The following is a 17,820-nucleotide window of genomic DNA, read 5'->3' on the forward strand; positions in this document are numbered from 1 at the left end:
GCATTTGTACCTCCTCAATGGCGATATGGAAACAGCTATATGTCCTTGCAAAACTTCAGGTAGCTTTGAAAAAAAAACAAAGATGCATGCAGCTCAGCTCAAGTCCTTCTGGAATAGATGCTTGAAGCCAGCTCCCTGGCACGCGCGGAACACAACTTTTGCCTCCAGTCTTCACCCCTGCTTTGGGTTATCATTGAGAAACCTCAGCTCTTTCATCACCACTTTCCTTGACCTGAGGGGTCCATATATTCTGTTCCTGGGGAATATGTGTCCATGACAATTTTGGTAATTTATGTTTTTCTTTAAGGAGTGGAATTTCTAATATTAATAGCATTTTGATACTGCAAGGAAAGGATAATTTGTTCAATATCTTCATTAATGATCTGGAGGATAGCGTGGACTACACCCTCAGCAAGTTTGCAGATGACACTAAACTGGGAGGTGTGGTAGATACGCTGGAGGGTAGGGCTAGGATACAGAGGGATCTAGACAAATTAGAGGATTGGGCCAAAAGAAATCTGATGAGGTTCAACAAGGACAAGTGCAGAGTCCTGCACTGAGAATGGAAGAATCCCATGCACCGCTACAGACTAGGGACTGAGCGGCTTGGCAGCAGTTCTGCAGAAAAGGACCTAAGGGTTACAGCGGATGAGAAGCTGGATGAGAGTCAACAGTGTGCCCTTGTTGCCAAGAAGGCTAACAGCATTTTGGGCAGTATAAGTAGGGGCATTGCCAGCAGATCGAGGGACTTCATCATTCCCCTCTATTCGGCACTGGTGAGGCCTTATCTGGAGTACTGTGTCCAGTTTTGTGCCCCACACTACAAGGATGTGGAAAAAGTGGAAAGAGTCCAGTGGAGGGCAACAAAAATGATTAGGGGGCTGGAGCACATGATTTATGAGGAGAGGCTGAGGGAACTGGGATTATTTAGTCTGCGGAAGAGAAGAGTGAGGGGGTATTTGATAGCTGCTTTCAACTACCTTAAAGGGGATTCCAAAGAGGATGGAGCTAGACTGTTCTCAGTGGTACCAGATGACAGAATGAGGAGTAATGGTCTCAAGTTGCAGTGGGGGAGGTTTAGGTTGGATATTAGGAAAACCTTTTTCACTAGAAGGGTGGTGAAGCACTGGAATGGGTTACCTAGGGAGGTGGTGGAATCTCCTTCCTTAGAGGTTTTCAAGGTCAGGCTTGACAAACCCCTGGTTGGGATGATTTAGTTGGGGATTGGTCCTGCTTTGAGCAGGGGGCTGGACTAGATGACCTCCTGAGGTCCCTTCCAACCCTGAGATTCTATGATTCCTGGACACCCCACGCCTTGCTAGAGGGGTTCAGATGATAGGGATAGCCAGTCTCGAAGGCACCAAAAATTCTGTGCTCCGGCTCCTCAGCCCTAAAATAGAACATTGAGGACACCCAACTTTTCAGCGTGGCCTGCATTAGAGGGGTTCATGATTCACAGGAAGGGGTTCAGTCCACTCCTAGGGGAACATCCCATTAGACTGAGCTGGTTTTCAAGAGCCAGAGGTCTGTACTTCAGGTATGTCCTATATCCAAATCTACACTGCAGACAGAGAAGGCACAGAAGAGAGGACAAGTCACAAGATGCAAAAAAAAGTCAAGATCACAAGCATCTTTTTGTACTCAAAATAACTTTTATTTTTTCCATTTTTCGTACAAATAAAGAAGCCCTCATGTGCGGAGAGATCATGGAGCTGCTAGACCAGCATCCACTCACAGATTCAAAACCAAGGAAGACAACTCTCATGATTCCAGTGGAGAATAAAAGCTCTTGGGCAAGTCTCCACTGGTCTGGCCCTGGGGGTTTGTTGAGCCCTTCCCTATTTGCCTATCATCTCTCTGGGTTCAATCATTAGCATTGTATCCAACTGCCAGGCATTTGCCCATGGAAAGGCAACATGGCCCCTCCTGGTGTCATTTTGCAATGCCCATGCTACCTTGGAGCCTGCTGCACCCAACATCTCTGACCATACCAGCTGCAGCAGGTAATACACAGCCCCACAACCATTATTAGCTCTAAGATGAACTCCAGGCCCAGGACAATTGATGGAGTAAAATGCTCACTGTTTTCTGCCACTACCGTGAAGCTGCTGCTCCTCTCCCTCTGTCAGGCTTATGGACGTGGTGGCTGGCAGAGGTAGAGCCGTCAGTCGATGGGGTCGGTCCTTGTCTCCAGCAAACTCTTGGGGAGGTGTGAGGTTAATTTACCTTCATCACTGTCTCCAGGGTGGGGATAAATCCCACTGTCTCTGGTGACAGCTAGATTGCTTCAGTCCCACATTTCCTCCTCTCAACCCAGGAACTCCAGAAGCTCCTCTCTCCTCCAGTGAATTTTCAATCACTTCTTTTCTCTCTTACAAGACTGAATTTCCAGAACATAAGGAGGCAGCTGCCTCCTCCCAAGGTCCTGCTCCATGGTACAAGCACCTCACTAACTCAAATTTCCAGCTTCTCTCCAAAGTGCTCACACATCACATACCTGTGGGGACCAGGCAGGAGCCCTAGCATGTGAGACTAGAATAAAATGAGAGAATCAACCGGGAGCATGACAGAGGTGGGTATTAGAGAGCATCCTCTAACAGAGCTCAGGCGTACTGCACACTGTCACAAGTGAGAGCTGCTGAGTCATGTGACAGCAATGGGAGTGGGTGTATCTGGGGATCAGGGTTCCTCACAAACTGACTGGGTATGGGGAGGAGAGAGCTGTCCTGAAAATGTCCCTCTACCTCTGCTCCAATCACATTCAATGCAGCTGGAAAGGGCTGTGGAGGACAGCCCACGATACCCTTGGCCATTGCATCACTGACAAAGGGCCCAGCAGTGTAATGCTGTTAATAAAAGGAAGTGGGAGGCTGAAAATCCTGCATAGTTCAAATTTTTTATTAACATTTCAAACCAAAATAATCAGCTATGATCACAAGTCCCAGGAAATACCTCAACACTATGAAAATGGAATGTTGTTGTTATCAAACATAACCAAAGTAGATTTAAAAATAAAAGTTGCGAAGACTCCAGTGTGACACCTTTGGTTTGGGGAGGAGGTTGCAGAGCAACACAGCCCCATACTGCTGCTTGGAGTGCCACAGGTAACTCCACAGAAGAGCCTCCACTCCTCTCTTGCAGCAGTCTTCAATTCCTGCTCCTCCAACCTGCACAAAACTTCAGGGGAATACTGGATACCAGAATGAGCTAAAATCAGAGCCTGTTTGGGCTGGTTCTCCTTGTTAACGCCCCTTCTGCTTTCTCTCCCCAGAGCTAAAGGCCCCAACCTGTTTCCTTCCCTGAATGCTGCAGACTCAACTACCTTTCAGGCCCCCTGCTGCTACTTCTCTTCCCCAGCACAGCCGAGAGGCTCCAGGCCCAGCACCCTTCCTTTGTGAAAGAGGAAGGCGAAGAGTGCCACAGGCAGAGCATGAATGGGGCAGAGGTCCTATAAGCTGAGGACAGTAGATGCCTGTAATTCACTATCTTTCAAATGCAGAAATGGGAGCCTATCGCTGTGACCCCAGCTTGTGAAGAGCAATCCCTAGGAAGAGAACCTCCTGCAAGGACTTGGGCTGGCTGTGCCTGCAGCTGGGAGGGGCACTCTGCTCTCAGGGTCAGACACAACAGGCAGGGTAGTTACACAGCAAAGAGTGCACAGGGCTTGGGGCACTAATGTTGGACAGGTGCATGCAAAGCCCACCTGCCCACCCAGTCCATGTGTGCAGAGAGCTCACAGGTGCAATAGCTGCAGAGGTGTGCGCCTGGCCCAGTCTGCACTGGACCTTTACAGATCACTCCGACCACATCACAGATGTGACTCCTTAAATATATTAAATTACAAGAATAGCAGCACTTCAGTACACAGGGGCCCGAAGCTGGGCCGAGCCATGGGCATTCCCAGCTATTGCGCCCACTGACAACATCGTGAGGCATGGGACAGGATTGCTCCCCGCACCCCCTGCCTTGGGATGTCAGGCACATCTCTGCCCTTCACAATCCCACCACCACCGGGCCAGGTTGGAGCAGGAGTACTGTGAGCTGCCAGAACCATAGGTGCTTAACTACACAGTATCACACATCATCTCACACCAGGTAGAAGGGGAGACACTAAAGCCAGTGTTTTCACTCCCCGAATTTCATGCCCATAACAGACAGGCTCAGCCAGTGCATGAGTGAAGCAGCTCTCTGCCCATGGGGATGGGACCCAGAGGCAGTGCAGCAAGTAGGCAGCCCAATCCCCCGGGGAGGACAGAGAGGGACAGTGCTGTGCTGCAGGCGGGCAGGCAATTCCTCCATCCTATAGCGGACAATGAAGGGCATACAGTGCAGGGAGGCAATTCCACAAACATGCAAATGTTTCTGATATTTTTATCTTACATTCAAATTTCCTTTTAAAACAAAATCTGATACAAAAATAGATACATTTGCAAAGTGATTTCTTAGCCAAAGGGAGGCTCCACCCGTCTGTTGCCATGGCAAGGAGGGAGGGGAGTTCCTCTGCATGGCACAACACAACAGCTGAAGCAAGCAGCCTCGAGGAAGTTGGGGCCCTTGCTGCAGCAACACGAGGGATTTGCCACAAAAGATTGGAAAATCGTGTACAATGGAGAGAGTCCTGTGCAGATAGACGTGCAGCCTGGATTCATTCTGAGCAGATGCTGCCGGCGGGCTGCTGTGAATGCTTTCACTCAGGCATGTGACACTGGGTGGGAGGATGTCTCAACCTCAGGTCACTTAGTGATACACAACAATACACTTAACCTTTATTCCTAGGCTCCAAAGCATGCAGAGGCAGCTACTACACCAGAAGCAGCTTCTTGGCCCCAAGCAAACACTCACCTCTTCCTGTTGGGTTATCACTGCTGTGACATAATTTCCACAGTGGCAGGAAGGGCTCTCCTAAGGAAATGCTAGCAATAAATAGAGCAAGCACAGGGAAGGCATGTGAAGAGCAGGAAAACAGCAGGTCCTGAGGAAGGCAAGGGCATAGCTTCCCACCTCAGGTGTCTAGAGAGCCCCTTTCTCTCCTAACACACAGTAGAGTCAGGGCGCAGGATAAGGTGCTCGGTCCAAGAATACAGCACAGCAGTTGGAGAAGTAGAAGTCCAGCTAAATTTACCTATTAGGTTTCCTCCCACATACATGTGATAAGGGAGTGGGCTGGGAACCTTGAGACCCGCTGGAGGAAAGTCACCCGTGGAACTGGTGCCTTGGCTGTCCTGGCCCAGCAGCGTCCCCCAAAGTAACAAACTAAAGGAGTCTGGGTTAAGGCAGCTTGTAATGTTCCTGCTTTGGCAACACCCAATGCAGGGATATGTTTGGGTGGGGCTGTGGCCTCTAACCTCTCCATCAATGCCCTTTTTTCCCAGTACACTCTACCATCCCCTGCAGGGAAGGGATAGCTTGACCCAGTGTCTCTCACCTTGCTCCGAGCATGGCTTACATTCAGGTAAAGCTTTTTGCTTTGTAATTTGAGAGGCAGAAAGATTGAAGCCTGGAGACAAGATATGGAACAATAACCATAAGGCTAAAGCTGGCACAAGCAGCCCTAAGAGCAAGAAGGAAATCAGACTGCCCCTCAGATCCATGCAAAAAAGATTGCAAAGTGACCCAGTGTATTTTGCTTCCTCTGTAAAACTCTTTCAGTCCTGCAGGCTTCAGCCCTAGTCTGGGGCCCAGGCCTAGCTTGAACGGCTGATCATCTCCATGCTATCATCATGGGCCCCTCCATCCATTGATGCTTCGCTGCTCTTTAATGCCTTGCTTGGTACTGCACTCAACGCATCGTCTTTCATCAGCTCCGAGGCTAGCAGTGAGGTGACAGCACAGCCGGCTTTTCTCTTTGCTGCAAGAGAAGAGACTGTGAGAAGTAGCCCAGAGAAACCCTTATGCAAGCTCACTCTGGCACAGCTCACAACCCTCCAGTGCTGGCTGCTCAGGGAGAACAGGCTCGGAGGCATGGTGGGTGATGCACTGACAACCCCCAAAAATGCTTGTTTAATGCTCCTGAAGCATTCAGTGTTCCTAAGGCATCAGGGGACCCTTCCCAAAGGGCTACGGTCCACACAGCATCCAGAGCTTGAAGGCTGTGAACACCAAGAAGTGAAGGGAACTGATTAAGAGGTGGGAATGGGGAAGTGCAATATGGGATACCCAGGAGTACAGGGATGGAATTAAGCAAAGGAAAATCTAAGCTAAATCTCAGAGAACACTTCCTGACAGTGACATCTATGAAGCTGTGGAACAGGCTCCCACAGGAAAGTGGGAGCCCCATCACTTGGGACATTTATAAATAGACTGCAGAATATCCTGTAGAACATGGTGTAGAAAACCATGCTACAGGCCGAGATATCATGGTTATAGGCCCTTTAGAAATTAATAGAATACTTCTACACTGGCTTGGCAAAGTAGAGGAGAGTAGATGTCACAGATGGGAAAGACATGCTGAGTCCACAAAATCAGCTTAGCACAGTATAGGTCATTGGGCTGCTTAGTGTACGAGCTAGACCATTCAGTGCACATGTTCTTGGACTTCTCTGCTTCTGCGGTGGTAGCCCAATAAAGCCAGTTCCCAGTTTCTGTCCCAGAAGGCTAAGCTGTGGGAAGGGGCATCTACCCTCTGTTAAAAATCACAGGTTAAGAACTTCAGAGAGTTGAAGGTCCTCTCTACACATTAGCATGGAAACTTCTGAGAACAGAACTAAAGTACAGGAATATGATCATCACAGAACAGGCAGCTCCCCATCCCTTGGGGTTGGGAAGAGAACCTAAGGGCTTCCTATGGGGGCACTGTGCTCCCAGCAGAGAAGGGAGGCAGGCAAGGCACAAGGCTGAATGGAGAAGGCTGTCCCCACTAGACTTTGCACCCCTCAAAATAACTCCATGGCCTTTTATGCCCCATGGACATAGCAGCCAATAGTGCCTTGCAGCTGCAGATGAGCTGTGGTGTCCAGTAGCACAACACCCAGACAGCTCTTATACTTTAAGATGTTTCTTTACAGCTTAAGGCCTGAGCTCAGTCAGAACATGATGCTCCAGATTTCATTAGGATCACGCTTGAGGCTCAGCCAAACAAACAGCTCTGAATTAGGACAGCAACTATGCCCCGCTGGGGGCTCCAGCACAATGAATGGCTGAGGCTGGGGCACAGTACTAACGCAGGGAGGACAATGCACCAACACCACTGATATGCAAGTTCAGACAGCTCCATACGCTGAATATCCACACAAAGACCGTCTCTCACACTCACTCATTAGAACAGGAGCACACAGGAGAACTCACGCAATCAGACACCCTCATGCACTACATGCTGTTGCACGCAGTCAGACAGACACTCAGACAAATGCACACACAAATTCATCTTATGGCCCACATTCAGGCACTTTCTCAGGCCTCACTGTCCAGGAGGAAATCTGTTGGGAGGAGAATGCAGAAGGTGATGCACACAGAAATACAGAGCAGCAGCTGAGATGCTGCCTTGAGACACTGCAGTCAGAGTTAACTCTTTACAAGACAGAAAAAATAAAGCCATTTCTAATGTGAAGCTTCCCATGCAGCCTCTAGAACAGGGGTGGGCAAAATTTTTGGCCCGAGGGCCACATCTGGATGGGGAAATTGTATGCAGGACCATGAATGTAGGGCTGGGGCAGGGGGTTGGGGTGTGGGAGGGAGTGCGGGGTGTGGGCTCAGGGCAGGGAGTTGGGGTGCAGGAGGGGTGCGTGGTGCGGCAGGGGGCTCAGGACAGGGGGCTTGGGTGCAGGAGGGGGTGCGGAGTGTGGCTCAGGGCAGGGGGTTGGGGTGCAGGAGGGATTTGGGGTGCAGGCTCCGGCCTGGTGCCACTTACCTCGAGCAGCTCTGGGGTGGCAGTGGTGTGCAGCGGGGCTAATGCAGGCTCCTGCCTGCCCTGGTCCCATGCTGCTCCTGGAAATGGCCAACATGTCCGGCAGTGGCTCCTGGGGGTGGAGTGGGGCGCGGCAGGCGGCTCTGCCACACGCCGCCGTCGTCTGTGGGTACCACCCCCGAAGCTCCCATTGGCCGTGGTTCCCTGTCCCCGGCCAATGGGAGCTGCGGGGGGCGGTGCCTGCAGGCGAGGGCAGCGCACAGAGCCCTCTGCCGCCCCCTCCCCGAGGGGCCACAGGGATGTGGTGCTGCCCGCTTCCAGGAGTGGCGCAGGCCAGGGCAGGCAGGGAGCTTGCCTTAGCTCCACTGCACCACTGGGCTGGCAATCCCGTGGGCTGGATTGAAAACTCTGATGGGCTGGATCTGGCCCACAGGCCGTAGTTTGCCCTCCCGTGCTCTAGAAATTGGGCTTCAAACACCAAGAACAAATACGCAACAGTATGCAAAGGAGACATGCAACCAGCAAGCACAATATGTAACTATAATTCCCAAGTGGAGGCTCCCCGCATGTGGCTTAATCCTTTTTTAGGGCCTCCTATAGGACCCTGCTAAATACCTATCCTCAATACAACACCCACTCAAGGCTTTTCCCTGTGACAGCCACACCAGGCCCCTGCTTGCACCTTGGTTACAGATCCTTCTCCTCTGCAGCCCCTGGGCTTCCCCTGATACTGCTTCCCTGGAACGCTCCTGGCCCTAGGTGTTTATCCCTGTCCCAGGACCCCACTTCCCTGCCTGCACCCACCCCCTCTCTGTTGGAGATTTCACCTGCCCAAGCCCACACCCTGCAGCCATAAACTACCAAGCCTTTGCCTACACCCCAATCCTAATCACTAAACCGTGTCACAAACCTCCACTCTGCTTCCGGTACCACCTCTTTGAGTTTTTCTCCTGTATGCTCCCTGCACCACCTCCTCCATCCTTATCCCTACTGTAGCCCTCCAAGCCTATGCCTGTATTCCATTCCTAAGGCTTATTTCCATCACATCTCTCCCCACCCAAGTCCACATTCCCATCAGTTTCCCATCAGCTGCCTCTACCAGAACCACCCCCAACCTGTCTCTTGCCTCAACTCAGATCAAATGGAAGGCACAGACCCCCATTCCCTGCCTAAATCCTTTTGCTCAATGGCTTATCCTTGCTACAGACTTCCCAGGTTTCTTCCTGCATTCCCTTCCTAAGGGCACATTTATACTACAGCCTGAGCCCTGGTCTACACGAGGAGTTTACATCTGCATAGCTACATCTCTCAGGGGTGTCAAAAATCCACACATCTGTTAGACGCTGCTATACCAACCTAACACCCGGTGTAGACAGCACTAGGTCAACAGAAGAATTCTTCCATCAACCTAGGTACCACCTCTCAGGGAGGCAGATTACTTACACCGATGAGAGAATCCCTCCTGGTGTGCTGCTAAGTGTAGATAAGCCCTGAACTACCTGCACCTATGGTCATGGGCTTATCTCCATCAGTCCCTTAGTCCACTGCCTGCATCACCATCTTACAGGCCCAACCCCATCACAATCTGCACACCCAATCCGCTGTCTACACCCAAATTTACAGGAATATACAGGCAAAGCTCCCTAGTCCACTACCCAAACTTCTTGAGAAGCAATGATTATGGCTGTGCTTGGAGAGCTCCTGTGGGGGGTGGAGAAGAGAAGGAGGAGGAAAATGAGAATAACTGAAGCAGTAAAAGGGTAGACAGAGGTGTCAGCTGCCTGCACTCTCGTATGATGGATCACTGCAGTACTAGAGTCAGGAACACTGGACATGCTGGCAGGAAAGGAGAAGAACGAGGAGAGAGACAGCAAGAAAAAAAGCCTGCTGTGGCCAAATCCGGAGAGCAAGGTGACCTGGCAAGCCCAGCTCTGTGAGCCAGCCCCAGGTCCAAAAAAGGCAACCAGGCTGGGCCATGCTTCACATAGGAAAGTAAAAGGAAGAACCAGTGCGAGATTCAAACACTTCCCTAGTTACCATTAAAAAAGGCCCATTTCAATTCACTACTGGGATACTGCAGGACCCGCAGCCTCAGGCTGCATGCGTGTCTCAGTCTCCTCTTCTAACCCTCCCTGCCTGCCGCACATGAAGGGTTACACACACACAACGAGAGTTGGGGAGGGGAGAACAACATGCCCATGTGTTACCCGCTCAGGTGTATCCTCCTCCACCTCACAGAGTGACAGAAGAGAGTCTGGCAAGAGGAAATAAGAGAGGCACCAGTCAGATCCCACTAAGAACACTCCTTCAGCCCCAAGCCAGAGAACAGACAGCAACTGGGGGCCTCCCCACCACTACCAGGAGCTCCTCTCTGAACGAGGCTTTGTACCTCCAACCATTCCAGATGGCCTACGTTGTGTATGGCCAGTTCACACCTTGGAGCAAGAGAGAGAGAGAGAGAGAGGTTCTGCTGGGATGCCAGACACAGGCCTGCTGATGGGGACAGCCATGACACAGAACCCCAAAATACTCATCGGAGTCTCCTGGCCAGGTGGGAGCCCTCCAGCCACTGGTTTCTCACAGCTAACACAATGGCAGAGTCAATCTTTGTTTCAAACCTATGAACATCTCCCTTCTCTCCCCTCCTTCCTGGGTCTGCAGCCCAAACACTAGAAAGACTCTTCCAGAAAACGAGGCAAGAAAGCTGAAGCCTGCATCTAGTACACCCACTGCGACCACCAGTAGGTGAGCCCCCTGCCCATCACACATACTCTTCCCCCCAAAGGAGACCTTGACAGGTTACCCCTCTCTCATGCTCCCTCCTATCCCTTAAGCAGGTTCTCTCTATCATGCAAACCCACTCCCTTCCTCTCATACAGACCTATCCCCATCCTCCTCCTGGCAGGTGTTCTCTCTCTCACACGCAGACCCATCCTCACATTCAGCAGGTTCTCGTTCACACACACACACACACACACACACACACACGGTTCTCTCTCCCCCCTCTCAAGTTTCTCAAGAACTCCAGGGACCCGCCTGACCTACACTCTGGATTTTAGCAGTAATTCTCATCAGTCCTGCCACCCGTATAGCTATGGTGCCGATGGCTGTGCTTGGAGCTCCAGTGTAGGCAATATTCCAGGAGCTTCCAGTGTTTTCCCTAGTGTCAGTTAACTCTGCTTTGGGCTGCAAAGGCTTGCAGCATGGCTACAGGGTCAGCCCAACAGAGCAGACCCTGACCGTTGATGAGAAGCTCTTTGGGTTTCTCCCACAGTTGTACCATAAGTCTCCAGCAGCTCTGCAAAGGATCAGTAAAGCATTCAGGGCCACTTGGCTATTAGTGTCTCCAACCAGAGAAATTAGATTCTTGCCATGGATTAAGATGCAACCCCCAGAAACAAAATGTGTTGTGGAATGGAGTGAGGGATGGCAGAGGAAGGACTCATTGCCCATCACTAGTAGGTTCCCACCTTTATCAAGGATGATGATCAAGGAGGGCCATCTTTCTCTCTGCCACAAGCGGGACAGTATAGACACTGGCTAACAAGGAGACAGGGGGCCACTTCTCCGCCCCACATGCGGAGGCCTTGTCTTGCCTGAGGAAGGGAAAGCCAAGCCCCCAACCCAGGCCAGCAAAGGTACACCACTGCCCCCTTGTGTTGGGACACGGCCTTGGACATGTGGGCCAGACAGCAAGCCTCACTGGTGGAAGCAGGATTCCTGACTGATTTCTTTATTCTCTTAATTCTATCCCAAGCAGCAGATGGCCTGAGCAACATCATGCGTACAGAAAAGGAGACCAGTTGAGTCACTCAAGTCACAATCCAACCCTGAATCAATGAGTTAAAACCATGACTACAGGACAATTGCACAGTCTCACTGCAGGAGGACACTGGGCTATTATGTGCACACATCCTGCCAACTACAGTGGCCTGCACTCCTTTCTTAACAAAGTAGTTGGAAAAAAATCCCCCTTGCTGACCCTCGCCCTCCCCACAATGAGCCCTTTAAGCTACTAAGCAGAGTCCCCAGAGGCCTGTCGGCTTTTCCATTCCTTTACATTCTAGCAAGGAGCTGCTAACGCCTCTGAATAGAGACAGCTGCCTCCAAGGGAAGAGAGTCAAAGATCAGAGCTGACAAGATTTACACACAGTTCCTCTGCTCTTCAGCTGCTGCAAAGAGCTAGGGTGAGGAGCGATATGGGGCCAGGAAATGCCCTAACAGCTCACATAGTGGTGTGTGGGGGGGGAGCACATGTCCCAGTGAGAATGCACTGGTAGTGCTGGTGGAATACACTAAGTTAGGGTAGGAGATTTATGGGAACATATGGAAATGCAGCACCTGGAGAGTTATAAATATGCCCCTGGAAATGAAGACCAGTAAGTTCCCCCACAGATACAAGCTACTAATGAGACTGGCAGAGATGCAAATTGGCAAATGAGGTTCCAGCCCTGAGTACCTCTGCATACTACAGCATCATACAGGAAACACCCTGATAAAGAGAGCAGAAGAGGGATCCAGCCACAAGCCAAAGGAATACCCAGGGCAACATGCAGTCTCTAAGCAGCTAAAACTGAGCAATACTTCTCATAGCCAAGCCTACATTGCCCATTCCAGATGGCTTACCCCACACTGCTCCCTGGAACACCACTCTCTCCTGGGTACCTCCTGAGCTCCTTACTGCAAGGTTGAAAAACAATCAAAGGAGTTGGATGACAGCACTTACAATGGGCCTACGTTCCCCTGATGCAGCTGCAACATCGTCTCTGCAGAGCCCCAGCCTATCCACTAAAGCTGACCCAGGTCTGCTCCTTTTATTCCTCAGTCTTACTTGGAAATGTGAGGCCAGCTGCATCACTACATTCTGTCTAAGCCCCAAACTCTTCTATGGCATAAGGCGCAATACCTAACATCCCACAGACATGGAGTAATATTCCCTTCCTGTTCTTACAGGTACTGAAGGGGAAATGCTCCTCCTCCTCAAAAAGAATCCAAAGCCTGCTGTACAGGAAGCAGCTGATGCTCCATAGAAAGCTGACTGCCAGATGGCAATTCCCTGCCTGAATCCAGTGAGCATGCTCAGAAAGACCAAAGTGTGTGGTGTGTGCAGGCACACTGCATCATAGAATGGAACATGGGAAGGTGAGAGTGGGCACTTCTGCATTGTGGGACACTATTCCCATTCGCCCTGTCACGAACCCATGCCCATGGTTAAGGATACAATCTGGTCACCGAGGGTACGGATTCCAGGACTTTAACAGATCTCCGTGACTTCTTCAGCTTCAGTCCCAGGCGGCAGGGCTCCCACTGTCAGCCCCACTGTGACCATAGCCTGATTTTGTATATTTTCCCCATGATTGTTCCATGAATTTTTACTTAATTTTTCCACGACAAAATTGTATCCGTGCCCATAGTCATCCCCTCAGTTTCTTCAGCAGCCACAGCCTTCTCTGCTTTCCTCACTTACCCATGATCACCGAGGACTCCCTTATCACATCTGAACTCTTTTCTCCATTGCCTTGTCCTTCAGAAAGTTACCACAAAGCCCCTTAAATTGATATCTATAACCCTCTCCTGTCCCCTCTGATATTAAGACAGCTGGCTCCATGGGAACTTGCTCTCTCTTCTGCACCTGGAGCGCCCCCAGGTAAAAAGATAAACTGCAGACTCTGAAATTCACAAGTCCCACATATATGCCCTTTCTACCCAGCTCAAGAGCTGGAAATCTCAACATATACTTCTCATTTGCCCTCAGCATGGCAGACTAATTTCTCTTCCTCCCTTATTTTCAAAGCTGCTGGAGGTCTGCCAGCTCTCCAATATCTTTAACCGTTTTCTCCACTCACCTGCCCCTTCTTTACCTTCCCATTTTTCAGGGGTGGAAATGGCTTCTTCCTTTCTATCCCCTCCCCTCTTCCTCATACCAGAACCTTAGGGGTTGATCATTCCTCCCTCCTGAGATTAATTCACAGTTATACATGTGTCTCCGGTTCCCTCCAGTCATAATTCTGCTCCTACCTAAGAAACCTCTATCTGTGGAGGTAGCTCCACCTCTGCCTCCAGACTCTCCTCTATGGCAGTGGTTTTCAAAATGTTTTTTCTGGAGACCCAGCTGAAGAATATTATTGATGCCCACGACCCAACAGAGGTGGGTATGAGGGGTTTGGGAGGGGCTCAGGGCTGGGGCAGAGGGTTGGGGTGTGGAGGTGAGGGCTGCAGGGTGGGGCCGGGAATGAGGGGTTCAGGGTATGGGAGGGGGCTCTGGGCTGGGGCAGGGAGTTGGGGTGCGGAAGGGCATCAGGGCTCCGGGGTGGGGCCGGGGATGAAGGGTTTGGGGTGCAGGAGGGGGGCTCAGGGCTGAGGCAGCGGATTGGGGCACAGGCTTTACCTTCGGCAGCTCCCTGTCAGTGGCACAGCAGTGGTGTTAAGGCAGGCTTCCTGCCTGTCCTAGCACCGTGCTGCGCCCCGGAAGTGGCCAGCAGCAGGTCCGGCTCCTAGGTGAAGGCACACAAGCTCTTGCCTACAGTCACCGTCCCCCCGCAAGCTCCTAGCAAATGGGAGTGTGTAGCCAGTGCTTGGGGCAGGGGCAGTGCGTGGAGCCCCGTGGCCCCCCACTTAGGAGCTGGACCTGCTGCTGGTCGCTTCCGGGGTGCAGAACGGTGTCAGAACAGGTAGGGACTAGCCTGCCTTAGCCAGGCAGCATTGCCAGTTGTAGTATTTTTAACGGCCTGGTCGGCAGTGCTGACAGGCGCCACCGCGACCCAGTGCCTTACATTCCGCGACCCAGTACTGGGTCGCGACCCCCAGTTTTAAAAGCACTGCTCTATGGCATCTCACAGGGTTAAATTCTTGGCCTTCTGCTTTTATCACTAATGAGAAACCTTCACTATCATTTCAGGCTGACGGAACTGAGTTGTAAGTTTCTCTCAACACTTCTAGTGCACCCTCCTTACTGTACAGCTGCTTGTCTGACCCAGTGAAGTTGTGGCTTCATCTCAGCTTCCTTTCCCTTATGTCCACTCAGAAGTGACTCTGCTGGACAATGGAGTTTTCTCAAACCCAACAGCATCTCCTCTCTTCCCAGTCAACTCAGAGGTCCATTCTCAGTAACTATGGTGTCATTCTTGACTCAGCTTTCCTTCTCCTCCCACACCTATCTGCCACCATCTTCACAACAATGACCCTGTGCACTTGTCCTTGCTCCCACTTCATCCAGTTCTTCAGGTTCTCTGCTTGGATAACTGTAGCTAGCTCTCTTCTTTACAGCTTTTACAGATCCTATGTGCCCAGACTCCAGAACACCCAGAACACACTGCTCCTGGCATACTCTCACACAAAGCAGTTCAGCTACAATTCTCAAACAATTCTCTTGCAACCCAGTTGTTTCTGAATCTGCTTCAGATTGCCTCCATTTTTTAAAACTGCCCAAGACAACCTCATTGTCTCAGTCTCTCCTCCTGCTTCTAGCATTAGATTCCTCTTCTCCACCCTCTGGCCACTCTTGGTTCTCTGCAGTGGCTGCCATCTGGATTCATTCTCCTTGTACCTCGCCACTTCATCAACTCTCCAGATCGTCTCAAATCTCCACCTGCGAGCATGCCTACAATCCTGTCCTGTCTCGTCTCTACTAGCCATTTTCATTTAACAGTGCAGTTGCGCTTCACCACTTCTGCAAGAAAGTAGAGCCACCACTGTGCAGTCAGGAGAAGTCCCACAGCTTAACCCATGCCATTCTGGTGAAGTGCTGCAAAAAGTATTTGGGGAACCAAAGACAGAATGAAAGACACTGTGTACAAACAACATTTGTTATCGATTATTCAGAAAAACAGTTTAGAAGAAGCTGAAAAGGCTTAGGCATGCACAGGAATAGCATCTACGGTGACACTAGTTAGCAGTGCTGAGAAATTTTTGGCTTCAGGGTATTAGCTGATCATTAGCTGGGGTCAGGAAGGAACAACATTGCACAATGACGTGCCTTATGGGAGTTTTTACACTTGCCTCTGGCCACTGTTGAAGGCAGGATACTTAGCCACAAGGATTGTTTGTCATACAGAACAGACCAATTCCCATCACTCTCTGCACCAGGGAACTGTCTCAGGCAATGCTTACCCTGGCGAGGTCCTCTCTTCCTCCGGAACGCTGCTCCTGACTGCAGGGCCTCCATCAGGCTGTCCATCACCCCTGTCTCATCACCCTCTGCAAGGAAAACAGTAAGTCAAATGGGGACATGTAGTGTGCTCGATTCAGTTCTGCCACCTCCAGTCCTCCCTCACCATGTGTTGGATCATATTAAAGAAGTTCTGTATTAAAATCACAAATGAGTTTGATTCCCCATAGTTTAAATTCCAGGGTATTACTAATTAAGAGGTCTCTTGGTTTTTGGTACTGTTTCTCTCCCTCTATGTGTGAAACTCGCAAGCTGCTAATTGTGTTAGTACATTCTAAGGCAGAGTCTGTTCTCAAAGCAATTCTTTGTAACAACAACTACTCACACAGAGAGAGACTCAAAGCAATACTCTGTAACAACAGAAACAGCACCCAGAGACTCCCTGCCCTTTTGTTGTATTCATCTCGCTTTGTTAACAATTGTGATTAAAATAGAGATAGAGGATGTATGTGGATGGATGCTTGGTGTGGATAATAACTGAATGATCAGGGAGGTGCCAGCCTAAGAATCCAGTGTCCATCGACTGAAGAAGGCGTCAAGTGGAAATAACCAGAGGACCCCTGGAGGGCAGACTGGAATCCACCCAACAGCCTCAAGAATGGGAGAACCAAAGAACAAGATAACATGTGGCAGCACGGAGCCGTCAGGAATGTGCCATCTGCTGATTGATTCAGCAACAGCATGATGAAGCAATTCCCACAGACTGGCATAGGAAGAAATTCCTATAAAAATGGACTCTAGACAGTGAGAACTTTGGGGTCTGATTCTGCAGACCAACTTCCAGGAGCATCAAATGAGCATCTGACAAGGTCCTGCTCCCTCCTCATGTCCAGGCCACCTGGCCAGTGGCTTGGCATGAGCAACTCTGAGGCTGGTAACTATGATGATAACCTTGCAGAACCTGTGTGTGTGTGTGTGTGTATGAATGAATGTGTGAATAAATATGAAATCGAATGGAATGTTATAGCTATAACTAATGGCTTACTATGACTCTTTCTGTATTCACAATAAATGTGGCATTTTGCCTTTTCCCCTTTAATAAGATCCTGCTGGTTTTTATTTTATTGGTATAACACATGTGCTCCTGATCACAGGGAACGACACACATGTGGGAACAGTGCGGGTGTGGGGACAACAATCTCTCCCTTTCCCCACCCCTGCCAGGAGAGCAAACAAAGAACTTCTCATACCTTTCCCCGCCCCCCTACAGGTGTGGGGAGCAGTGAAAGAACCATTCCTTCTCTGGGGGGAGAGGGGGAGGAGAAAATAACTGATTCTTCCCCTCCCTCCACATGCACAGGGGAGAGGAAGCTGGAAGAACACCCCTGCGCCTCAATACACACAGAGGAGGAAGAGTACCACACCCCAGCACAGACAATGAAGGTGCCGGCCTCTCTGGAATTCTGCACAGAAGCTGTGGAGATTGATTAGGGCACAGAACTGAATGGGAATACACTCCTCCCCGCACAGAGAAGCTGACTGACAAAGGTGCAGGGGAACAGCTTGCAGGGAAAGCCTCTGAAGCCACAGTCAGCAGCAAAATAACCCAGCAGCTGGGGCCTTTGAGAGAATGGAAAACTTCAGAGAACGTGCCAGAAAGGCTGTCAAAGAATCAGCTCCCCCTCCTCCCCTGTCTCAGGCATTCTCCTTGTGCCTGCCTGGCTCTCTTGTTTTCTGGTCCTCTCTTTTCAGAGTCTCCGATTATTAGTGCCATCCACGCCCCTCTAAACCCCTTCTCACTCTCTGTACAGTGCTCTGACCCCTCACGAGATTAACCTGGCCTCAGCTGCTCTCAATCCCTAGCAACAAG

The 17,820-nt window shown here is 50.5% G+C and overlaps 1 protein-coding gene across 1 annotated transcript in view; it reads right to left on the reverse strand.

Moving 5' to 3' along the window:
• Nucleotides 1-1,674: 1,674 nt before the first annotated feature.
• Nucleotides 1,675-17,820, reverse strand: part of DIAPH1 (diaphanous related formin 1) — a 154,803-nt gene continuing 138,657 nt past the window's right edge. Inside the window, exons 26-27 of the mRNA XM_074960803.1 lie at nt 15,953-16,039; nt 1,675-5,848 (exon numbers count right to left, since the gene is read on the reverse strand). Of these exons, the coding sequence (XP_074816904.1) occupies nt 5,685-5,848; nt 15,953-16,039 (251 nt within the window). The 3' untranslated portion in view covers nt 1,675-5,684. The remainder of the gene's footprint in view (nt 5,849-15,952; nt 16,040-17,820) is intronic.

The sequence above is a fragment of the Natator depressus genome, chromosome 8, assembly GCF_965152275.1.
Source record: "Natator depressus isolate rNatDep1 chromosome 8, rNatDep2.hap1, whole genome shotgun sequence".
In the NCBI taxonomy this organism is placed as follows: Eukaryota; Metazoa; Chordata; order Testudines; family Cheloniidae; genus Natator; species Natator depressus.